Raw genomic sequence first — 23,281 nt, 5'->3', positions numbered from 1 at the left:
CTGTAACGGGAGTGACGCTCGGTCCTGTAACGAAGGTGACGCTCGGTCCTGTAACGGGAGTGAGCGCTCCGTCCTGTAACGGGAGTGAGCGCTCCGTCCTGTAACGGGAAGGTCGCTCGGTCCTGTAACGAGAGTGAGCACTCTGTCCCATAATGGGAGTGAGCGCTCGGCCCTGTAACGGGAGGGTCGCTCGGTCCTGTAACAGGAGTGACATTCGGGCCTGTAATGGAAGGGTCGTTCGGTCCTGTAATGGAAAGGTCGCTCGGTCCTGTAATGGGAGTGATGCTCAGTCCTGTAAAGGGAGTGAGCGCTCGGTCCTGTAATGGGAGTGAACATTCGGTCCTGTAACGAGAGTGAGCACTCTGTCCCGTAATGGGAGTGAGCGCTCAGTCCTGTAATGGGAGTGAATGCTCAGTCCTGTAATGGGAGTGAGCGGTTGGTCCTGTAACGGGAGTGACACTCGGTCCTGTAATGGGAGTGAACTCCCGGTCCTGTAACGGGAGTGAGCACTCGGTCCTGTAATGGGTGTGACACTCGGTCCTGTAATGGAGGTGATGCTCGGTCCTGTAATGGGAGTGAGCGCTCTGCCCTGTAATGGGAGGGTCGCTCAGTGCTGTAAAGGGAGTGACGCTGGGGCCTGTAATGGGAGGGTCGTTCGGTCCTGTAATGGAAAGGTCGCTCGTCCTGGAATGGGAGTGACACTCAGTCCTGTAATGGGAGTGAGCGCTCGGTCCTGTAACGGGGGTGAGCACTCGGTCCTGTAACGGGAATGAACATTCGGGCCTGTAATGGGAGTGAAGCTCGGTCCTGTAATGGGAGTGAACTCTCAGTCCCGTAACGGGAGTGAGCACTCAGTCCTGTAACGGGAGTGAGCACTCGGTCCTGTAATGGAAGTGAATGCTCGGTCTTGTAATGGGAGTGAATGCTCGGTCCTGTAATGGGAGGGTCGCTCGGTCCTGTAATGGGAGTGAGCACTCGGTCCTGTAACGGGAGTGATGCTCGGTCCTGTAACGGGAGTGAGCGCTCGGTCCTATAATGGGGGTGAGTGCTCGGTCCTGTAACGGGAATGAACATTCGGTCCTGTAATGGGAGTGACGCTCGGTCCTGTAATGGGAGTGAACTTTCGGTCCTGTAACGGGAGTGAACACTCGGTCCTGTAACGGGAGTGACGCTCGGTCCTGTAACGGAGGTGACGCTCGGTCCTGTAACGGGAGGGCCGCTCGGTCCTGTAACGGGAGTGAGCACTCTGTCCTGTAATGGGAGTGAGCGCTCGGCCCTGTAATGGGAGGGTCGCTCAGTCCAGTAGCGGGAGTGACGCTCGGGCCTGTAATGGGAGGGTCGTTCGGTCCTGTAATGGAAAGGTCGCTCGATCCTGTAATGGGAGTGATGCTCGGTCCTGTAATGGGAGTGAACACTCGGTCCTGTAACGGGAGTGAGCGCTCGGTCCTATAACGGGAGAGACGCTCGTTCCTGTAATGGGAGTGTGCGCTAGGCCCTGTAATGAGAATGATGCTCAGTCTTGTAAATGGAGTGACGCTCGGTCCTGTAACGTAAGTGTGCACTCGCTCCTGTAACAGCAGTGACACTCGGTCCTGTAACGGGAATGATGCTCAGTCCTGTAATGGGAGTGAACACTCAGACATGTAAGCACTTAACACAACGCAAGTAATGATCCAGTGTGGAATATGGTAGCCAGTGTTGGTGCCAGTGTTACTCTAAATCCACATACCATCACCTCCGACGAAGGCTTCACAAGAGTAGGAATGATGTAGACAGACTCCAGTGAGAGGCTCCCTCTCTTCCCACTGCGTTCATTCTGTGCTTCAATCCAGACCTGATCCTGAGCATTCCCCTCGTTTTTAATCATTTTAATCAAATCGCCCTTTTCATATTTTAGGAATATAGGATCATCTGGAATGGCAGAATGAACAGTAATTTAAACACTGCACCGGAGACACAGACTGTAATCAGATGGGGTTAGATTGTAGGGTCAGGCAGGGCAGTGGCACGGCTAGACTGCAGAGACAATCACAATAGATATTCCTCAGTTCCTGCAGTTCTATAGCACCTTTCATGCTCTCAGGCTGTCCCAAAGCGCTTTACAACCAATTAAGTACTTTTGAAGTACTTTTTGTCACTTAACCTCTCCTGCCTCCCACCCTATCAGACCTTTCCTTTTGTTCTTTCCTCCCCTCCCCCTTTCCCTATCTCTACACTTACTTAAAACCCGTTACATCTCGAACCTTTTACAGTTCTGACGAAAGGGTATCGACCCAAAACGTTAACTGTTTCTCTCTCCACAGATGCTGCCTGACCTGCTGAGTGTTGTCAGCACTTTCTGTTTATATTTCAGATTTCCAGTATCCGCAGCATTTTGCGTAGGTATTTTTGGAGTGTAATGACTGTTGTAATATAGGAAACACTGCAGCCAATTCGCGCACAGCAAGCTCCCACAAACATCATATTCCATGTTTGCAGTTCTCCGTGTCTTTACAAACTGAGGAGTTTGTACAGGAGAAGTACCAGAGAAAACCAGGACAGCCTCTTAATACGCATGCTAGGCACCAGAAGTCATGTTTGCACACAGCTAAGACTCATTTCAGTGTACCTATTCCACTTAGCGGCCCCCCCAGCTTCATCATCACTGTAGTTTGTCACAGCTCCTGAACCAGTGGAACCACCTACCGTACTTGAGAACCAATTGGAGATAATTACGTGGACCAGGGCAAGGAAAATAGATGTGGACACATTCTGCTGGGATCTGCCCATAAAGGTGCTAGCAAACAATCCTGTACTTGCATCTTATCTGTCCACAAACAGTAATGCAACAAAGAGCAGATACGGGGCTAGAAATTGGAGCAATAACCTTTGTGGGATGCAGAAGTACCGGCGGGCGCTACACATTTGATTATGCCGAGAACTTCCGTTTTAGCGTTCCAAGAGGGAAGTGGAGCACTAACTAAAGCACTAGCACTTTCCTCCGAGCGCTAAAGGGAGTGAGAGGGACGGTGTCGGCGGAGGGCTGAGCATTGAAGCCTAAGGCTGGGAATGTTCGTCAATGATACCTGCAATACCTGCAGAGCACTCCCACCCACTCTAAGAGAGTCAGCATCATAGGCGGTCCCTCCAACGAGGATGACTTGCTTCCACAAGAGTTCACAGATGTTTCAATGAAGCACCCAATGTTCCAGTCCTGAACTCCAATTGAGGGGGTGGAAGATGCCTGTGCATGGATTTTTTTAACACCAGCCACCACACGGGTTTGACAGAGCTAGGTCTTGGTCCAGTGGCAAAGGTTAACCAAGACGACTGGAGACCTGCTCTGCTGCACGGACCTAGTGCGTACACATATCACAGTATGGGCTGGCCTATGTTGCCCCTGGGCCCTCGGCTCTTCTGGGCCCCGTACCCTCAGTCACCGCACCTTCGCCCACGATGTTGCAGGGCCCGACACTCCAGCTCTATGTATAGCCCCGACCTGCAGTGATCTCACACCGGTCGGGGCGGCCCACTCTAATAGAGAGTGCAGGACAGAGCAATGGCGGGTTCCATAGAAATCAACATACAGCGCACTGGGGACATCATTACATTTTGCCCAACCTGACCACCGCTGCCTTTAATTAGCGCTTCCCAAGCGGCCAGCCAAGATGACAGAGCCGCCTGAAGCTGCCGTTGTTGATGCCCGGCGAGGCTGCAGGGGGCAGAAGCGAATTTCACATCCGGGGCAGTAACGGGGCGCTGCGCACCGAATGACGTCACGATCTCCTGGAGCGCAAGGGATCGAGGCGGTACGTTTTAGCGTCAGCACAAACCTGCCAGGGAAGTTCGCGGGCATCAGTGATTTCACCCCGTGCGATTGGTACTTAAGAACACAAGATCATAAGAACATAAGAACATAAGAATTAGGAACAGGAGTAGGCCATCTAGCCCCTCAAGCCTGCTCCGCCATTCAACAAGATCATGGCTGATCTGGGTGTGGACTCAGCTCCACTTACCCGCCCGCTCCCTGTAACCCTTAATTCCCTTATTGGTTAAAAATCTATCTATCTGTGACTTGAATACATTCAATGAGCTAGCCTCAACTGCTTCCTTGGGCAGAGAATTCCACAGATTCACAACCCTCTGGGAGAAGAAATTCCTTCTTAACTCGGTTTTAAATTGGCTCCCCCGTATTTTGAGGCTGTGCCCCCTAGTTCTAGTCTCCCCGACCAGTGGAAACAACCTCTCCGCCTCTACCTTGTCTATCCCTTTCATTATTTTAAATGTTTCTATAAGATCACCCCTCATCCTTCTGAACTCCAACGAGTAAAGACCCAGTCTACTCAATCTATCATCATAAGGTAACCCCCTCATCTCCGGAATCAGCCTAGTGAATCGTCTCTGTACCCCCTCCAAAGCCAGTATATCCTTCCTTAAGTAAGGTGACCAAAACTGCACACAGTACTCCAGGTGCGGCCTTACCAATACCATATACAGTTGCAGAAGGACCTCCCTGCTGTTGTACTCCATCCCTCTCGCAATGAAGGCCAACATTCCATTCGCCTTCCTGATTACCTGCTGCACCTGCAAACTAACTTTTTGGGATTCATGCACAAGGACCCCCAGGTCCCTCTGCACCACAGCATGTTGTAATTTCTCCCCATTCAAATAATATTCCCTTTTACTGTTTTTTTCCCCAAGGTGGATGACCTCACACTTTCCGACATTGTATTCCATCTGCCAAACTTTAGCCCATTCACTTAACCTATCTAAATTTCTTTGCAGCCTCTCTGTGTCCTCTACACAACCCGCTTTCCCACTAATCTTTGTGTCATCTGCAAATTTTGTTACACTACACTCTGTCCCCTCTTCCAGGTCATCTATGTATATTGTAAATAGTTGTGGTCCCAGCACCGATCCCTGTGGCACACCACTAACCACCAATTTCCAACCCGAAAAGGACCCATTTATCCCGACTCTCTGCTTTCTGTTCGCCAGCCAATTCTCGATCCATGCTAATACATTTCCTCTGACTCCGCATACCTCTATCTTCTGCAGTAACCTTTTGTGTGGCACCTTATCGAATGACTTTTGGAACTCTAAATACACCACATCCATCGGTACACCTCTATCCACCATGCTCGTTATATCCTCAAAGAATTCCAGTAAATTAGTTAAACATGATTTCCCCTTCATGAATCCATGTTGCGTCTGCTTGATTGCACTATTCCTATCTAGATGTCCCGCTATTTCTTCCTTAATGATAGTTTCAAGCATTTTCCCCACTACAGATGTTAAACTAACCGGCCTATAGTTACCTGCCTTTTGTCTGCCCCCTTTTTTAAACAGAGGCGTTACATTAGCTGCTTTCCAATCCGCTGGTATCTCTCCAGAGTCCAGAGAATTTTGGTAGATTATAACGAATGCATCTGCTATAACTTCCGCCATCTCTTTTAATACCCTAGGATGCATTTCATCAGGACCAGGGGACTTGTCTACCTTGAGTCCCATTAGCCTGTCCAGCACTACCCCCCTAGTGATAGTGATTGTCTCAAGGTCCTCCCTTCCCACATTCCTATGACCAGCAATTTTTGGCATGGTTTTTGTGTCTTCCACTGTGAAGACCGAAGCAAAATAATTGTTTAAAGTCTCAGCCATTTCCACATTTCCCATTATTAAATCCCCCTTCTCATCTTCTAAGGGACCAACATTTACTTTAGTCACTCTTTTCCATTTTATATATGTATAAAAACTTTTACTATCTGTTTTTATGTTTTGCGCAAGTTTACCTTCGTAATCTATCTTTCCTTTCTTTATTGCTTTTTTAGTCATTCTTTGCTGTTGTTTAAAATTTTCCCAATCTTCTAGTTTGCCACTAACCTTGGCCACCTTATACGCATTGGTCTTTGATTTGATACTCTCCTTTATTTCCTTGGTTATCCACGGCTGGTTATCCCTCCTTTTACCACCCTTCTTTTTAAGAACATAAGAACATAAGAATTAGGAACAGGAGTAGGCCATCTAGCCCCTCGAGCCTGCTCCGCCATTCAATAAGATCATGGCTGATCTGGTCGTGGACTCAGCTCCACTTACCCGCCCTCACCCCGTAACCCTTAATTCCCTTACTGCTTAAAAATCTATCTGTGACTTGAAAACATTCAATGAGCTAGCCTCAACTGCTTCCTTGGGCAGAGAATTCCACAGATTCACAACCCTCTGGGAGAAGAAATGTTTTCTCAACTCGGTTTTAAATTCGCTCCTCCGTATTTTGAGGCTGTGCCCCCTAGTTCTAGTCTCCCCCACCAGTGGAAACAACCTCTCTGCCTCTATCTTGTCTATCCCTTTCATGATTTTAAATGTTTCTATAAGATCACCCCTCATCCTTCTGAACTCCAACGAGTAAAGACCCAGTCTACTCAATCTATCATCATAAGGTAACCCCCTCATCTCCGGAATCAGCCTAGTGAATCGTATCTGTACCCCTCCAAAGCTAGTATATCCTTCCTTAAGTAAGGTGACCAAAACTGCACGCAGTACTCCAGGTGCGGCCTTACCAATACCTTATACAGTTGCAGCAGGACCTCCCTGCTTTTGTACTCCATCCCTTTCGCAATGAAGGTCAACATTCCATTCGCCTTCCTGATTACCTGCTGCACCTGCAAACTAACCTTTTGGGATTCATGCACAAGGACCCCCAGGTCCCTCTGCACCACAGCATGTTGTAATTTCTCCCCATTCAAATAATATTCCCTTTTACTGTTTTTTTTCCCAAGGTGGATGACCTCACACTTTCCGACATTGTATTCCACCTGCCAAACCTTAGCCCATTCGCTTAACCTATCCAAATCTCCTTGTAGCCTCTCTGTGTCCTCAACACAACCCGCTTTCCCACTAATCTTAGTGTCATCTGCAAATTTTGTTGCAGTGCACTCTGTCCCCTCCTCTAGGTCATCTATGTGTATTGTAAACAGTTGTGGTCCCAGCACTGATCCCTGTGGCACACCACTAACCACTGACTTCCAACCGGAAAAGAACCCATTTATCCCGACTCTCTGCTTTCTGTTCGCCAGCCAATTCTCTATCCATGCTAATACATTTCCTCTGACTCCACATACCTTTATCCTCTGCAGTAACCTTTTGTGTGGCACCTTATCGAATGCCTTTTGGAAATCTAAATACACCACATCCATCGGTACACCTCTATCCACCATGCTCGTTATATCCTCAAAGAATTCCAGTAAATTAGTTAAACATGATTTCCCTTTCATGAATCCATGCTGCTTCTGCTTGATTGCACTATTCCTATCCAGATGTCCCGCTATTTCTTCCTTAATGATAGTTTCAAGCATTTTCCCCACTCCAGATGTTAAACTAACCGGCCTATAGTTACCTGCCTTTTGCCTGCCCCCTTTTTTAAACAGAAGCGTTACATTAGCTGCTCTCCAATCCGCTGGTACCTCCCCAGAGTCCAGAGAATTTTGGTAGATTATAACAAATGCATCTGCTATAACTTCCACCATCTCTTTTAATACCCTGGGATGCATTTCATCAGGACCAGGGGACTTGTCTACCTTCAATCCCATTAGCCTGTCCAGCACTACCTCCCTACTGATAGTGATCATCTCAAGGTCCTCCCTTCCCACATTCCTATGACCAGCAATTTTTGGCATGGTTTTTGTGTCTTCCACTGTGAAGACGGAAGCAAAATAATTGTTTAAGGTCTCAGCCATTTCCACATTTCCCATTATTAAATCCCTCTTTTCATCTTCTAAGGGACCAACATTTACTTTGGTCACTCTTTTCCGTGTTATATATCTGTAAAAGCTTTTACTATCTGTTTTGATGTTTTGCGCAAGTTTACCTTCGTAATCTATCTTCCCTTTCTTTATTGCTTTTTTAGTCATTCTTTGCTGTTGCTTAAAATCTTCCCAATCCTCTAGTTTCCCACTAACCTTGGCCACCTTATACGCATTGGTCTTTGATTTGATACTTTCCTTTATTTCCTTGGTTATCCACGGCTGGTTATCTCTTCTCTTGCCGCCCTTCTTTTTCACTGGAACATATTTTTGCTGCGCACTATGAAAGAGCTCCTTAAAAGTCTTCCACTGTTCCTCAATTGTGCCACCGTTTAGTCCTTGTTTCCAGTCTACTTTAGCCAACTCTGCCCGCATCCCACTGTAGTCCCCTTTGTTTAAGCATAGTACGCTCATTTCTGACACAACTTCCTCACCCTCAATCTGTATTACAAATTCAACCATACTGTGACTCATTCCAAGAGGATCTTTTACTAGGAGATCGTTTATTTTTCCTGTCTCGTTACACAGGACCAGATCCAAGATCGCTTGCTCCCTTGTAGGTTCTGTAACATACTGTTCTAAGAAACAACCCCGTATGCTATTGGTGAGAAAGCAGGAATGGGGTACTGAAGTTGCATGTTCAGCCATGAACTCATTGAATGGCGGTGCAGGCTAGAAGGGCCGAATGGCCTACTCCTGCACCTATTTTCTATGTTTCTATGCATTCTATGAATTCCTCCTCCAGGCTACCCGTGCGATTTGATTTGACCAATCGATATGTAGGTTAAAATCCCCCATAACTACTGCCGTTCCTTTTTCACATGCCTCCATTATTCCCTTGATTATTGCCCGCCCCACCATGAAGTTATTATTTGGGGGCCTATAAACTACGCCCACAGTGACTTTTTCCCCTTACTATCTCTAATCTCCACTCACAGTGATTCAACATTTTGTTCATTAGAGCCAATATCATCTCTCATAACTGCCCTGATATCATCCTTTATTAACAGAGCTACCATACCTCCTTTCCCTTCTTGTCTATCTTTCCGAATCGTCAGATACCCCTGTATGTTTAATTCCCAGTCTTGGCCATTCTGCAACCATGTTTCTGTAATGGCCACCAAATCATACCCATTTGTAATGATTTGTGCCGTCAACTCACTTACTTTATTTCGAGTGTTTTAATCCTAGTTTTTAAACCATGATTTTTAGTTTTTACCCCTCCTGCAGCCCTTTTATATTCAGTGGCCCTTTTTGTTTCTTGCCTTTGGTTTCTCTGCCCTCCACTTTTACTCATCTCTTTTCTGTCTTTTGTTTTTGTCTCCTTTTTGTTTCCCTCTGTCTCCCTGTATTGGTTCCCATGCCCCTGCCATATTAGTTTAACTCCTCAACAACAGCACTAGCAAACACTCCCCCTAGGACATTGGTTCCGTTCCTGCCCAAGTGCAGACCGTCCGGTTTGTACTGGTCCCACCTCCCCCAGAACCTGTTCCAATGCCCCACGAATTTGAATCCCTCCCTGCTGCACCACTGCTCAAGCCACGTATTCATCTGTGCTATCCTGTGATTCCTACTCTGACTAGCACGTGGCACTGGTAGCAATCCCGAGATTACTACTTTTGAGGTCCTACTTTTTAATTTAACTCCTAGCTCCTTAAATTCGTCTCGTAGGACCTTATCCCTTTTTTTACCTATGTCGTTGGTACCAATGTGCACCACGACAACTGGCTGTTCTCCCTCCCTTTTTAGAATGTCCTGCACCCGCTCCGAGACATCCTTGACCCTTGCACCAGGGAGGCAACATACCATCCTGGAGTCTCGGTTGCGGCCACAGAAACGCCTATCTATTCCCCTTACAATTGAATCCCCAATCACTATTGCTCTCCAACTCTTTTTCCTGCCCTCTTGTGCAGCAGAGCCAGGCACGGTGCCATGAACTTGGCTGCTGCTGCCCTCCCCTGATGAGTCATCCCCCCCCAACAGTACTCAAAGCAGTATATCTGTTTTGCAGGGGAATGACCCCAGGGGACCCCTGCACTACCTTCCTTGCACTGCTCTTCCTGCTGGTCTTCCATTCCCTAGCTGGCTGTGGACCCCTCTCCTGCGGTCAGACCAACTCACTACTCGTGCTACTCACGTCATTCTCAGCATCATGGATGCTCCAGAGTGAATTCACCCTCAGCTGCAATTCCGCAACGTGGACCGTCAGGAGCTGGAGGCGGATACACTTCCCGCACACGTAGTTGTCAGGGACACCGGAAGTGTCCCTGAGTTCCCACATGGTACAGGAGGAGCATATCACGTGACCGAGTTCTCCTGCTATGACTTAACCCTTAGATACACTTAAATTGGCAACAACAATGGTAACGTTTACTCATTGTTATAGGAGAGAGAAAAGAAAAACTACTCACCAATCATCAGCCAATCACTTACCCCCTTGGCTATGACGTCACCTTTCTGTTTCTTTCTACTTCTTTTTGCCTTCTCCCTGTAGCTGCACAAGTACGCCTTTTATAGGCCTCAGCAACGGACCTCCTCGACGCTGCTCCCGACTGCCGCCGACGCTGGCCCCGGACTCCCTGCTGTGCCTTTTATAGGCCTCAGCAACGGACCTCCTCGACGCTGCTCCCAACTGCCGCCGACGCTGGGCCCCGGACTCCCTGCTGTGCCTTTTATAGGCCTCTCCACGCACCTCCTCGACGCTGCTCCCAACTGCCGCCGACGCTGGGCCCCGGACTCCCTGCTGTGCCTTTTATAGGCCTCTCCACGCACCTCCTCGACGCTGCTCCCAACTGCCGCCGACGCTGGGCCCCGGACTCCCTGCTGTGCCTTTTATAGGCCTCTCCACGCACCTCCTCGACGCTGCTCCCGACTGCCGCCGACGCTGGGCCCCGGACTCCCTGCTGTGCCTTTTATAGGCCTCACCAACGGACCTCCTTGACGCTGCTCCCGACTGCCGCCAACGCTGGGCCCTGGACTCCCTGCTGTGCCTTTTATAGGCCTCACCAACGGACCTCCTCGACGCTGCTCCCGACTGCCGCCGACGCTGGGCCTCGGACTTCCTGCTGTGCCTTTTATAGGCCTCACCAACGGACCTCCTCGACGCTGCTCCTGACTGCCGCCGACGCTGCCGCCGACATAAGAAATAGGAGCAGGAGTAGGCCATTTGGCCCCTTGTGCCTGTTCTGCCATTTAATAAGATCAGGGCTGATCTGATCATGGACTCAACTCCACTTCCCTGCCCGTTCCCCATAACCCTTTATTCCCTTATTTAGCCAATCCTCTATCCATGCTAATATATTATCCCTAACCCCATGAATTTTTATCTTGTGCAGTAACCTTTTATGTGGCACCTTATCGAATGCCTTCTGGAAATCCAAATATACCACATCCACTGGTTCCCCCTTATCCACCCTGCTCGTTAAATCCTCAAAGAACTCCAGTAAATTTGTCAAACATGATTTCCCTTTCATAAAACCATGCTGACTCTGCTTGATTGAATTATGCTTTTCCAAATGTTCAGTTAATGCTTTCTTAATAAAGGACTCCAGCATTTTCCCAACAACAGATGTTAGGCTTACTGGTCTATAGTTTCCTGCTTTCTGTCTGCTTCCTTTTTTTAAATAGGGGCGTACAGTTTTCAATCGCAGGGAATTTTGCAGCTCGCAGAATCCAGGGAATTTTGGTAGATTACAACCTGTTATGTTCAGAATAAATTCACAGGACTATGTCGTAAGCTCAAACTGTTGTGACCTTGGTCTCTTTATTCAGACTCCACAGTGGGGAAGCAGCATGGTGAATCACCTTTTATACCTGCTTGCCCCAGGGTGCACAGGTGACCCTTAGGTCTCCCACAGGTGTGCCCCCTAGTGGCAAGTCTTACATTTGGGTAAGGTCTACATACATACATAACACAACCAATGCATCCACTATCTCTGCAGCCGCTTCTTTTAAGACCGTAAGATATAAGCTATCAGGTCCGGGGGACTTGTCCGCCTTTAGTCCCATTATTTTACTAGGTATTTCTTCTTTAGTAATAGTGATTGTATTAAGTTCCTTCCTCCCTATAGCCCCTTGATTATCCACTATTGGGATGTTTTTAGTGTCTTCTACCATGAAGACTGTTACAAAATATTTGTTCGAAGTCTCTGTCATTTCCCTGTTCCCCATTATTAATTCCCCAGTCTCATCCTCCAGGGGACCAACATTTATTTTAGTCAATCTTTTTCTTTTTATGTACCAGTAGAAGCTCTTACTATCTGTTTTTATATTTCGTGCTAGTTTACTTTCATAATCTATCTCCCCTCATTTTATTATTTTGAAGTCGTTCTCTGCTGGCTTTTAAAAGTTTCCCAATCCTCTGGCCTCCCATTAGTCTTGGCCACATTGTATGCCCTTGTTTTCAATTTGATGCCATCCTTTATTTCCTTAGTTAGCCATGGATGGTTATCCCTTCTCTTACAGTCTTTCCTTCTCATTGGGATATATTTTTGTTGCGAATTATGAAATATCTCCTTAAATGTCTACCGCTGCTTATCAACCGTCCCATATTTTAATCTATTTTCCCAGTCCACTTTAGCCAACTCTGCCCTCATGCCTTTATAGTCTCCTTTTTTTTAAGCTTAGAACACTGGTTCGAGATCCAACTTTCTCACCCTCCAACTGATTTTGAAATTCAACCATGTTAGGGTCACTCATTCCTAAAGGATCCTTTACTTGAAGATCGTTTATTAATCCTGTCTCATTACACAGTACTAGATCTAAGATAGCCTGCTCCCTGGTTGGTTCCGCGACATACTGTTCAAGGAAATTATCCCGGATACATTGGATGAACTCTTCCTCAAGGCTACCCTGGCCAATTTGCTTGGTCCAATCAATATGAAGGCCCAGACGGTAAGCCCTTAGCGCCCCGTTATCGACCTTTGGAGGCGCTAAGGAGCCCAATTTCTCCCCCAATCTATTTTTAGATGTTGATTGAGGGTTAAATATTGACCAGGACACCTCTGATAACTCTTCTGCTCGCCTTCGAAATAGTGCCATGGGATCTTTTACGTCCATCTGCGAGAGCAGATGGAGCCTCGGTTTAACGTCTCATCTGAAAGACGGCACCTCCGACAGTGCGGTGCTCCGTCAGCACTGCACTGGAGTGTCAGCTTAGATTTATGTGTTCAAGTTCCTGGAGTGGGACTTGAACCCACAACCTTCTGACTCAGAGGCGAGTGTGCTACCCACTGAGCCACAGCTGCCATCTGATCTGAATACACCTGTCCATATTCGGATGGTCACTGCCAGCATCGGGTGCCAGAGGTCGCTACAGTCGCCGCAACGGATTTGGATCCCAGACTAAACTGCCACGCCTGCTTCCCTTCACGGCAAACGAGCCAAAGCTGGGCAGAGGAAACGTTACAAGGATACCCTCAAAGCCTCCGTGATAAAGTGCAACTTCCCCACCGACACCTGGGAGTCCCTGGCCAAAGACCGCCCTAAGTGGAGGAAGTGCATCCGGGAGGGCGCTGAGCACCTCGAGTCTAATCGGCGAGAGCACGCAGAAACCAAGCGCAAGCAGCGGAAAGAGTGTGCGGAAAACCAGTCCCACCCACCCTTTCCCTCAACGACCATCTGTCCCACCTGTGACAGAGACTGTGGTTCTCGTATTGGACTGTTCCACCTAAGGACTCATTTTAAGAATGGAAGCAAGTCTTTCTCGATTCCGAGGGACTGCCTATGATGATGATGATGATGGAGCAGTATTGGAAAGCTGGTTTACTTTTGGGCGGAGTATCCTGCCGCCTTACTGTGGGAGCAGGAGTGAGACGGGCACACATGGCAGATATACCTTTCGTCATTTAATCTCTCCAGCCTCCCACTCTATCACAGGCCTCCCCTCCCCTTTTCCCTGCCTCTGTACTTGCTTAAAGCCTGTTACATCGCTAACTTTTTCCTGGTTCTGACAAAAGGTCTTTGACCTGAAACATTAACTCTGTTTCTCTCTCCACAGATGCTGTTTGACTCGCTGAGTGCTTCCAGTATTGTCTGTTTATAATTCAGATTTCCAGCAGTCGCAGTATTTTGCAGAAGTACTTTTGGAGTGTAGTCACTGTTGTAATATAGGAAACGCTGCAGCCAATTTGCGCACAGCAAGCTCCCACAAACATCGGAATCGAGGAAGACTTGCTTCCGCTCTAAAAATGAGTTCTTAGGTGGCTGAACAGTCCAATACGAGAACCACAGTCCCTGTCACAGGTGGGACAGATAGTCGTTGAAGGAAAGGGTGGGTGGGACTGGTTTGCCGCACGCTCTTTCCGTTGCCTGCACTTGATTTCTGCATGCTCTCGACGATGAGACTTGAGGTGCTCAGCGCCCTCCCGGATGCGCTTCCTCCACTTAGGGCGGTCTTTGGTCAGGGACTCCCAGGTGTCAGTGGGGATGTTGCATTTTATCAGGGAGTCTTTGAGGGTGTCCTTGAAATGTTTTCTCTGTCCACTTTGGGCTGGTTTGCCGTGAAGGAGTTCTGAGTACAGCACTTGCTTTGGGAGTCTTGTGTCAGGCATGCGAACAATGTGACCCGCCTAATGGAGGTGGTTTGAGTGTGGTCAGTGCTTCAATGCTGGGGATGTTGGCCTGGTCGAGGACACTGATGTTGGTGCGTCTGTCCTCCCAGGGGATTTGAGGATCTTGCAGAGACATCGTTGGTGGTATTTCTGCAGCAATTTGAGGTGTCTACTGTACATGGTCCACGTCTCTGAGCCATACAGCAGGGCAGGTATCACTACAGCCCTGTAGACCATGAGTACAAACAGTAATGTAATAAAGAACAGACAAGGGGCTAGAAATTGCCTAGTACCTTGTTTGGGACTGTTGTGCAGCGTTACCGCGTACTCTGATCTCATCTTCAGGCCATTCAGAAACATGACGATCAGATCTGCGATGTCGGCAGCGTGTCCCGATGTCAGTGTGTACTCCTCTCCCTGTAGGGTGGTCACTGTCACACTCTGGCCAAACAGCTTCGCCGCCCTGCATGGGACAGCATTCGTTAGAAGGCAGAATAAACACCACAAGCACAAAACAGTGCAATCGACACAAGCCCTCGGCACGCCCATGGATTTATTAAGGGAAGGTTACGTCTGACTAACTTGATTGTATTTTTTGAGGAAGTAACCAGGAGGGTCGATGAGGGCAGTGTGTTTGATGTAGTTTACATGGATTTTAACAAGGCTTTTGACAAGGTCCCACATGGCACGCTAATTAAAAAAGTAAAAGCCAAGGGAGAATGGCAAATTGGATCCAAAATTGTCTCAGTGGCAGAAAGCAAAGGGTAATGGTTGATGGGTGTTTTTGCGACTGGGAGCCTGTTTCCAGTGGAATCCACAGGGCTCAGTACTCGGTCCCTTGCTTTTTGTAGTATATATTAATGATTTAGACTTAAATGTAGCAGGCATGATAAGGACATTTGTAGATGATACAAAAGTTGGCCGTGTGGTTGACAGTGAGGAGGAAAGCTTTAGACTGCAGGAAGATATCGATGGACTGGTCAGTTGGGCAGAAACGTGGAAAATGATCCGGATAAGTGTGAGGTAATGCATTTGGGGAGGGGCAACAAGGCAGAGGAATACACAATAAATGGGAGAATACCGAGAGGTGTGGAGGAACAGAGGGACCTTGAAGTATATGCCCACAGATCCTTAAAAGTAGCAGGAAAGGTCAATAAGGTAGTTAAAAAGGCATATGGAATGCTTGCCTGTATTAGCCGAGGCATAGCATACAAGAGCAGGGAAGTTATGCTTGAACTGTATAAAACATTGGTTAGGCCACAGCTGGAGTACTGCATGCAGTTCTGGTCACCGCATTACAGGAATGATGTGATTGCACTCGAGAGGGTACAGAGGAGATTTACGAGGATGTTGCCAGGACTGGAGAATTTTAGCTATGAGGAAAGATTGGAGGTTGGGGTTGTTTTCTTTGGAACAGAGGAGGCTGAGATTAAATTGAAGTGTATAACATTATGAGGGGCCTAGATAGAGTAGCTAGAGTGCATAGGAAGGACCTACATCCCTTAGCAGAGGGGTCAATAACCGAGAGGGGCGGGGGGTGCATGGATTTAAAGTAGTTAATAGAAGGATTAGAAGGGAGATGAGGGGAAAAAAATACATCTAGATGGCGGTGGGGGTTTGGAACTCACTGCCTGAAAGGGTGGTAGAGGCAGAAACCCTCAGCACATTTAAAAAGTACTTGGATGTGCACTTGAAGTGCTGTAACCTGCAGGGCTACGGACCTAGAGCTGGAAAGTGGGATTAGGCTGGATAGCTCTTTGTCGGCTGTGTGGGCACGATGGGCCGAATGGCCTCCTTCTGTGTCGTATATTTTATGATTCTATATGATTCCACCACAATCATCATAATAGCACAAAAGCTATTTGCCAGCCATACCACAAGAAGTAGCAATTTCTCAATCAACATTGACTCCAGCTAGAAACAGAGGGGACGGTTTTGGTCAAGGCCTCCGCCTGCCCAAGTGCCGCCAATGGCCGCCAAGGTACCGGACGGTACTTTGGGCGGGATATTCATCGCCAACGTCCCTCGAAGGTCGGTAGGTGGCAAATGGACAATGTACGGCGCCAATCTGGGCGGCATCAGGCGGGAGTACTCATTCTCAGCGACAGAGGTGCTTGCCGCCAAGTGCCGCCGAGGATGGAGTCGGGCTGACGGAGGATCGAAGACCTGAAAAAAAAATCATCAGTAAAAAATAAAAAAAACTACCGGAAGACCTTCAGGAGACCCCATCCAGGTAAGTCGCCGTTGAAATGTTTTTTTTAAATGTTCACTTACCTTTTTTTCAGGTTCTTCAGACTCACCATTGGGACAGAGTAGCCTGCAGCCAGCGGTCCAACCCCGTTCTGCCGCCGAGTCCCGCCGACTCCCGCCCGCAGGAATCTGGGAGCTCGGTGGGCGGGAGCTCAGTTGCGTCAGTTGCGGCTCTCCCCTCCTGCCCGCTCCAGACCACCTCCAAAGTGACACTGGGCGGATCTGCAGGAGGAATGTCGGCGGCAGTGGGCGGTGAGTTGATCAATTTCGGCCCTATCGTGTTTTCCCTCCATGAGGCCCCCCACCTGTTCTCTCCACCCTGCTTCTAGTCCAGCTCATGACCCCCCAACTTACCCACCTGGCACCATGCTTGCCAACATTACCACCCTGTCCCTAACCTCAAGCTTTGTTCCTAGTCCTTTCAAACCTCCATCATCAACCTCCCACTTATCTCGTGGTGCCACCGTCCTTGTGGACTGCCACTTCGGGTCACGCCTGCAGCTTTTCTCCGAGGTGGAATTACGCACCCACCTGCCTCACTACAGTTTCAATCCCTCCAATCGAGTTACCAACCCCCCCTCGGCACTGAGCTCACCAGCTCAAAGCCACCGACGCCATCCTCTGTGAGGGTTCGATGTTCCTTATACTCCCTGACCTTTCGATGAGGCTCTACATGCTCAATCAATATTCTCCTCCACTGCCGACTACTGTGCCACAGCCTTATACTGCAGTATAACAACTTACTATGGTTGTAAATAATTAGTGATATTCTCGAGGCTAATCGCTGCGTCATATCTGTCTTCTATGCTTTACCTGCACTAGCACCCAACATGAATTAAAAAAAAACATCATGGCTGTGTCTGTGTTTCCGATGCTATCCAAAGTTCTCCTGAAAAAAATAGGCTTTCCAAAACGTTTGTTCTTGGTTCCATTCAATTCCGTTGCACATTGACCAGTTCGTATGAGGTAAACTTTCAGAGCCAGTCCAGGTACTGGCTGTACAGGTCAATGACCTCTGGCCAAACACTGGGCCCGGCTGACCTTTACCCACACCACCAACTCTCCCATAACTGCAACCCACCCTGGTTTTCCCCAAAACAAGCCCAGACAGATGTCTACGCACACCCAGACTGACCTGTAAGATGAGGGGAGGTCACTTGTAGTATGCAGGTACAGCAAATGATCAGGATGGCCAATGGAATCGTGGCCTTTATTGCAAAGGGGATGGAGTATAAAAGCAGGGAAGTCTTGCTACAGCTATACAAGGTATTGGTGAGGCAACACCTGGAATACTGCGTGCAGTTTTGGTTTCCATATTTACAAAAGGATATACTTGCTTTGGAGGCAGTTCAGAGAAGGTTCACTAGGTTGATTCCGGAGATGAGGGGGTTGATTTATGAGGAAAGGTTGAGGAGGTTGGGCCTCTACTCATTGGAATTCAGAAGAATGAGAGGTGATCTTTTCGAAATGTATAAGATTATGAGGGGGCTTGACAAGGTAGATGCAGGGAGGATGTTTCCACTGATGGGGAGACTAGAACTAGGGAGCATGATCTTAGAATAAGGGGTTGCCCATTTAAAACTGAAATGAGGAGACATTTATTTTCTTAGAGGGTTGTAAATCTGTGGAATTCGCTGCCTCAGAGAGCTGTGGAAACTGGGACATTGAATAAATTTAAGACAGAGATAGACAGTTTCTTAACCGATAAGGGATTAAGGGGTTATGGGGAGCGGGCAGGGAAGTGGACCTGAGTCCATGATCGGATCAGCCATGATCGTATTAAATGGCGGAGCAGGCTCGAGGGGCCATATGGCCTACTCCTGCTCCTATTTCTTATGTTCTTATGTTTTGAGGGGAGGGATTCAGGAAGGGAATTCCAGGGTTCAGGGGTGCGATGACTGAAGATTTTACCACAGACAGCGGGGGGAGGGAGTCAGGAGAGTGGAGGAAGAGAGCACAGTGCTGAAATGTAGAGACGGTAAGATTTGCAGGGGTTGGGTGGAGTGAAACATGGCGGACACAAGCTCCGTCTGACCTCTGACCTGTTTGTGTTTATTCCGGTAATTTCCGGGAAGGACCGTTTCAAGAGGAGTTTTTCATTCTTGTCGAGAAAGCTGACTCCGACCCAGTTAATCGCCACCACTAGCTGGTTCTTTGGTAAGGTGGGTCCTGGAAGAGAGCAAGCGCTTGTGTGAACTGTTGAAGCTGAGTGTGACTGCAGCGGGATTGGACCCGCTACTGATGGTCTGACAGCAGCAACTAGCAATTTCCTTTTTTAATGTCATTTTTAAAGTGTCAGCTGTGGCTCAGTGGTTAGCATGCTCTCAACTGAGTCAGAAGCTCGTGGGTTCGAGTCCCACTGCAGGGACTTGAGCACATAAATCCAGGCTGACACTCCAGTGCAGTGCTGAGGGAGCGCCGCACTGTCGGAGGTGCCGTCTTTCGGATGAGACGTTAAACCGAGGCCCCGTCTGCTCTCTCAGGTGGACGTAAAAGATCCCATGGCACTATTTCAAAGAAGAGCAGGGGAGTTATCCCCGGTGTCCTGGGGCCAATATTTATCCCTCAGTCAACATAACAAAAACAGATTATCTGGTCATTATCACATTGCTGTTTGTGGGAGCTTGCTGTGCACAAATTGGCTGCCGTGTTTCCCACATTACAACAGTGACTACACTCCAAAAATACTTAATTGGCTGTAAAATGCCTTGAGACGTCCGGTGGTCATGAAAGGCGCTATATAAATGCAAGTCTTTCTTTATTCTTAACCCCGCAATTGTCCCTCCATTTACTCCGTACAACAGCGTTCGCACTGAGAGATGGGCTCCACAGATAGAGAAACGGGTTCCACAGGTAGAGACTGCCTCGGTGTCTCCCCCACGTGGCAATGTTTCATGTGAGCCTTGACAGTGATGGTTTGCATGCTGTTTGACCACGGGGGCATCACAGTCAAGCCTGATGCTCTCCTCTCTGAGGAGCCACACAAGTGTTAGCCAGCAGGGAGCTCTGGACAGTGAACAAGGAAAGAAACACGGCTCACTTTCTTTTCCTTCCCTGTCTGATCCCGTGCGCACCCTCATTCACTCACACACACACTCACACACACTCACACATTCACACACACACACTCACATGCACACACTTACACACTCACACACACACACACACACACGCTCACACACATACACACACACACACACACTCACACACATACACTCACACACATACACTCACACACACACACACACACACACACACTCGCACACAGTACCTGAAAATTTTGCAGCTTCAAAAAATCTGGAAAAGAGGAGTGGCCACTTCATGCGAGCGAAATCGACCAGCTGTTCCTTGAGAGTGAGTGTGTCGGGCTTCTCAGTGACAAACAAATTCTTTAACAAAAAGTCAAGAGATCAGTAATGATTCAGTGAGACAGTCTTACACACACACACACACACACACACAGCGCAGGTAATCGCAACACTAGGCAGCAAAACAAACTGATTTGGCTGGTGCCTGAATTGGGGGTTGGGGTAGGGCAGCGGGGGGGTGGCGGGGGCGGGGGTGATTGTGCAGTTATCCATGGTGCAGGCGCCTAATATGACCAGAGGTAGGACAACGGCAAATTGGTCCGCCCGGAGATGAGGGGGTTGACTTATGAGGAAAGGTTGAGTAGGTTGGGCCTCTACTCATTGGAATTCAGAAGAATGAGAGGTGATCTTATCGAAACGTATAAGATTATGAGGGGGCTTGACAAGGTGGATGCAGAGAGGATGTTTCCACTGATGGGGGAGTCTAGAACTAGAGGGCATGACCTTAGAATAAGGAGCTGCCCATTTAAAACTGAGATGAGGAGGAATTTCTTCTCTCAGAGGGTTGTAAATCTGTGGAATTCGCTGCCTCAGAGAGCTGTGGAGGCTGGGACATGGAATAAATTCAAGACAAAGATAGACAGTTTCTTAACCGATAAGGGGATAAGGGGTTATGGAGAGCGGGCAGGGAAGTGGAGCTGAGTCCATGATCAGATCAGCCATGATCTTATTAAATGGTGGAGCAGGCTCGAGGCCATATAGCCTACTCCTGCTCCTATTTCTTATGTTATTATGTTATTTTCATATTACCAGCGAGCCGCGGGCGTGAGTCGCATCTCCAGAAGCAGCTCGCTGGTCGCGGCGGGTGAGGCATAGGTCGGGGTATGGGGGGGCCATTCCTGCGTCACTTGGCTCTACAATATGGTAAGCACCTACCTTATGGGACGCAGCCTTCAGCAGTCCAGTGCAGCTCCAAGAACAATCAAGAAACTCGACACCATCCAGGACAAAACAGCCCGCTTGGTTGGCACCCCATCCACCACCTTAAACATTCACTCCCTCCTCCACCGGCGCACCATGGCTGCAGTGTGTACCATCCACAAGATGCACTGCAGCAACTCGCCAAGGCTTCTTCGGCAGCACCTCCCAAACCCGCGACCTCTACCACCTAGAAGGACAAGGGCAGCAGGCGCATGGGAACACCACCACCTCCAAGTTCCCCTCAAAGTCACACACCATCCTGACTTGGAAATATATCGACATTCCTTCATCGTCACTGGGTCAAAATCCTGGAACTTCCTCCCTAACAGCACTGTGGGAGCACTTTCACCACACGGACTGCAGCGGTTCAAGAAGGCGGCTCACCACCACCTTCCCAAGGGCAATTAGGGATGGGCAATAAATGCTGGCCTTGCCAGTGATGACCACGTCCCCCAGGAATGAATAAAATAAAATTCCCATTGGTCGGTTTGGCCGCTGAGCCCCTGAAGACCTGACTGTAGCCTGCACAGCACACACTGCAGCCATTCACAGTCAAATTTTACAAAGGGGCCTGAAGCAGACATTGGGCCCCTGATTTGCCAATGCAAGAGGCTCTGGACACCTAGGAGCGCCTCGAAAACGCTCAACTGTGTGTCAATGGCATGCTGGAGGGATTTGAGGGGATTTGAGTATAGGAGCAGGGAGGCCTTGCTGCAGGTTGTACAGGGCCTTAGTGAGACCACACCTTGAGTATTGTGTGCAGTTTTGGTCTCCTAATCTGAGGAAGGACATTCTTGCTAGTGAGGGAGTGCAGCGAAGGTTCACCAGACTGATTCCCAGGATGGTAGGACTGACATATGAAAAAAGATTGGATTGACTAGGCTTATACTCACTGGAATTTAGAAGAATGAGAGGGGATCTCATAGAAACATATAAAGTTCTGACGGGACTGGACAGGTTAGATGCAGGAAGAATGTTCCCGATGTTGGGGAAGTCCAGAATCAGGGGTCACAGTCTAAGGATAAGGGGTAAGCCATTCAGGACTGAGATGAGGAGAAACTTTTTCACCCAGAGAGTTGTGAACCTGTGGAATTCTCTACCACAGAAAGTTGTTGAGTCCAGTTTGTTGGACATATTCAAAAGGGAGTTAGATGTGGCCCTTATGGCTAAAGGGATCAAGGGGTATGGAGAGAAAGCTGGGGTGGGGTACTGAGGTTGAATGATCAGCCATGATCATATTGAATGATGGCTCGAAGGGCCGAATGGCCTGCTCCTGCAGCTATTTTCTCTGTTTCTATGTTTCACATTTATCCTGGTTTCACTCCCCAGGTTAAATCTCTTTGCCCAGTAGGGTTACTCTCATACCTTGACTTTTGCCACGATCTGTTGGCACCATATCTCCGGCGGTTTACTCCGTAAGAGTTTCTTGGAGATGCAGGTGTGCACGAGCTTCAGTCCTTTCTCAGAGTCCACGTCTGCTCCGTATGTGACGTAGTAATGTTTCGCGGCGATTTCCACCAGCTCTTCCCCCTGCAGGGTTTGTAGCGACAACGGTTAACCCACTTGGGGAATACCCTGGTACCCACAGAGCACCCCCCTACCCTGACCGTGGGTCAGCTGTCCCGAGAACTGGGGCAGCCCCACACTGAGACCAGGACATAGAAACATAGAAATTTAGAGCGCAGAAGGAGGCCATTTCGGCCCATCGTGTCCGCACCGGCCGACAAAGAGCCACATGGCCCTCGGTCAGCAGCCCTAAAGGTTACATATAAACCTACGAACAATGAACAATGGCGGAAAGGTAAAGAGCACCCAGCCCAACCAGTCCGCCCCACACAACTGCGACACCCCTTATACTGAAATATTCTACACTCTACCCCAACCGGAGCCATGTGATCTCCTGGGAGAGGCAAAAACCAGATAAAAACCCTGGCCAACTGGGGAAACAAAATCTGGAAAAATTCCTCACCGACCTATCCAGGCAATCAAAACTAGTCCAGGAGATTACCCTGGCCGTATTCTATTCCCTGCAGTACTTAACATTATATCTGCGCCGACCAACAAAAGGTCATCCAATCTAACCCCAATTACCAGCTCTAGGTCTGTAACCCTGCAGGATACGCCACTTTAAGTGCCCATCCAACCATCTCTTAAAAGTGGTGAGGGTTTCTGCATCCACCACTCTTCCAGGCAGCGAGTTCCAGATCCTCACAACCCTCTGTGTAAAGAAGCTCCCCCCTTAAATCCCCTCTAAACCTTCCACCAACCACCTTAAACCGATACCCCCTCGTAGTAGACCCCTCCACCAATGGAAATAAGCCCTCAAAGGGACAAACCGGGACATCACTTCATAGAGCTTGGGGCAGCGCTTAGAACATAAGAACTTAAGAAATAAGAGCAGGGGTAGGCCATTTAG

General features: G+C 48.6%; 1 protein-coding gene across 1 annotated transcript in view; it reads right to left on the bottom strand.

The window, feature by feature from the left end:
* LOC139265812 (unconventional myosin-VIIa-like) overlaps positions 1 to 23,281 on the bottom strand; it is a 440,714-nt gene that overhangs the window by 197,489 nt on the left and 219,944 nt on the right. Inside the window, exons 31-36 of the mRNA XM_070883263.1 lie at positions 22,231 to 22,395; positions 19,848 to 19,965; positions 18,619 to 18,745; positions 14,620 to 14,789; positions 10,835 to 10,840; positions 1,730 to 1,911 (exon numbers count right to left, since the gene is read on the bottom strand). Coding sequence (XP_070739364.1) covers positions 1,730 to 1,911; positions 10,835 to 10,840; positions 14,620 to 14,789; positions 18,619 to 18,745; positions 19,848 to 19,965; positions 22,231 to 22,395 — 768 coding nt within the window. The remainder of the gene's footprint in view (positions 1 to 1,729; positions 1,912 to 10,834; positions 10,841 to 14,619; positions 14,790 to 18,618; positions 18,746 to 19,847; positions 19,966 to 22,230; positions 22,396 to 23,281) is intronic.

This window comes from Pristiophorus japonicus, chromosome 6, assembly GCF_044704955.1.
Source record: "Pristiophorus japonicus isolate sPriJap1 chromosome 6, sPriJap1.hap1, whole genome shotgun sequence".
Lineage (NCBI taxonomy): Eukaryota > Metazoa > Chordata > Chondrichthyes > Pristiophoridae > Pristiophorus > Pristiophorus japonicus.
The sequence above is the reverse complement of the archived record's forward strand: the minus strand, read 5'-3'. Positions and strand labels throughout refer to the sequence as shown.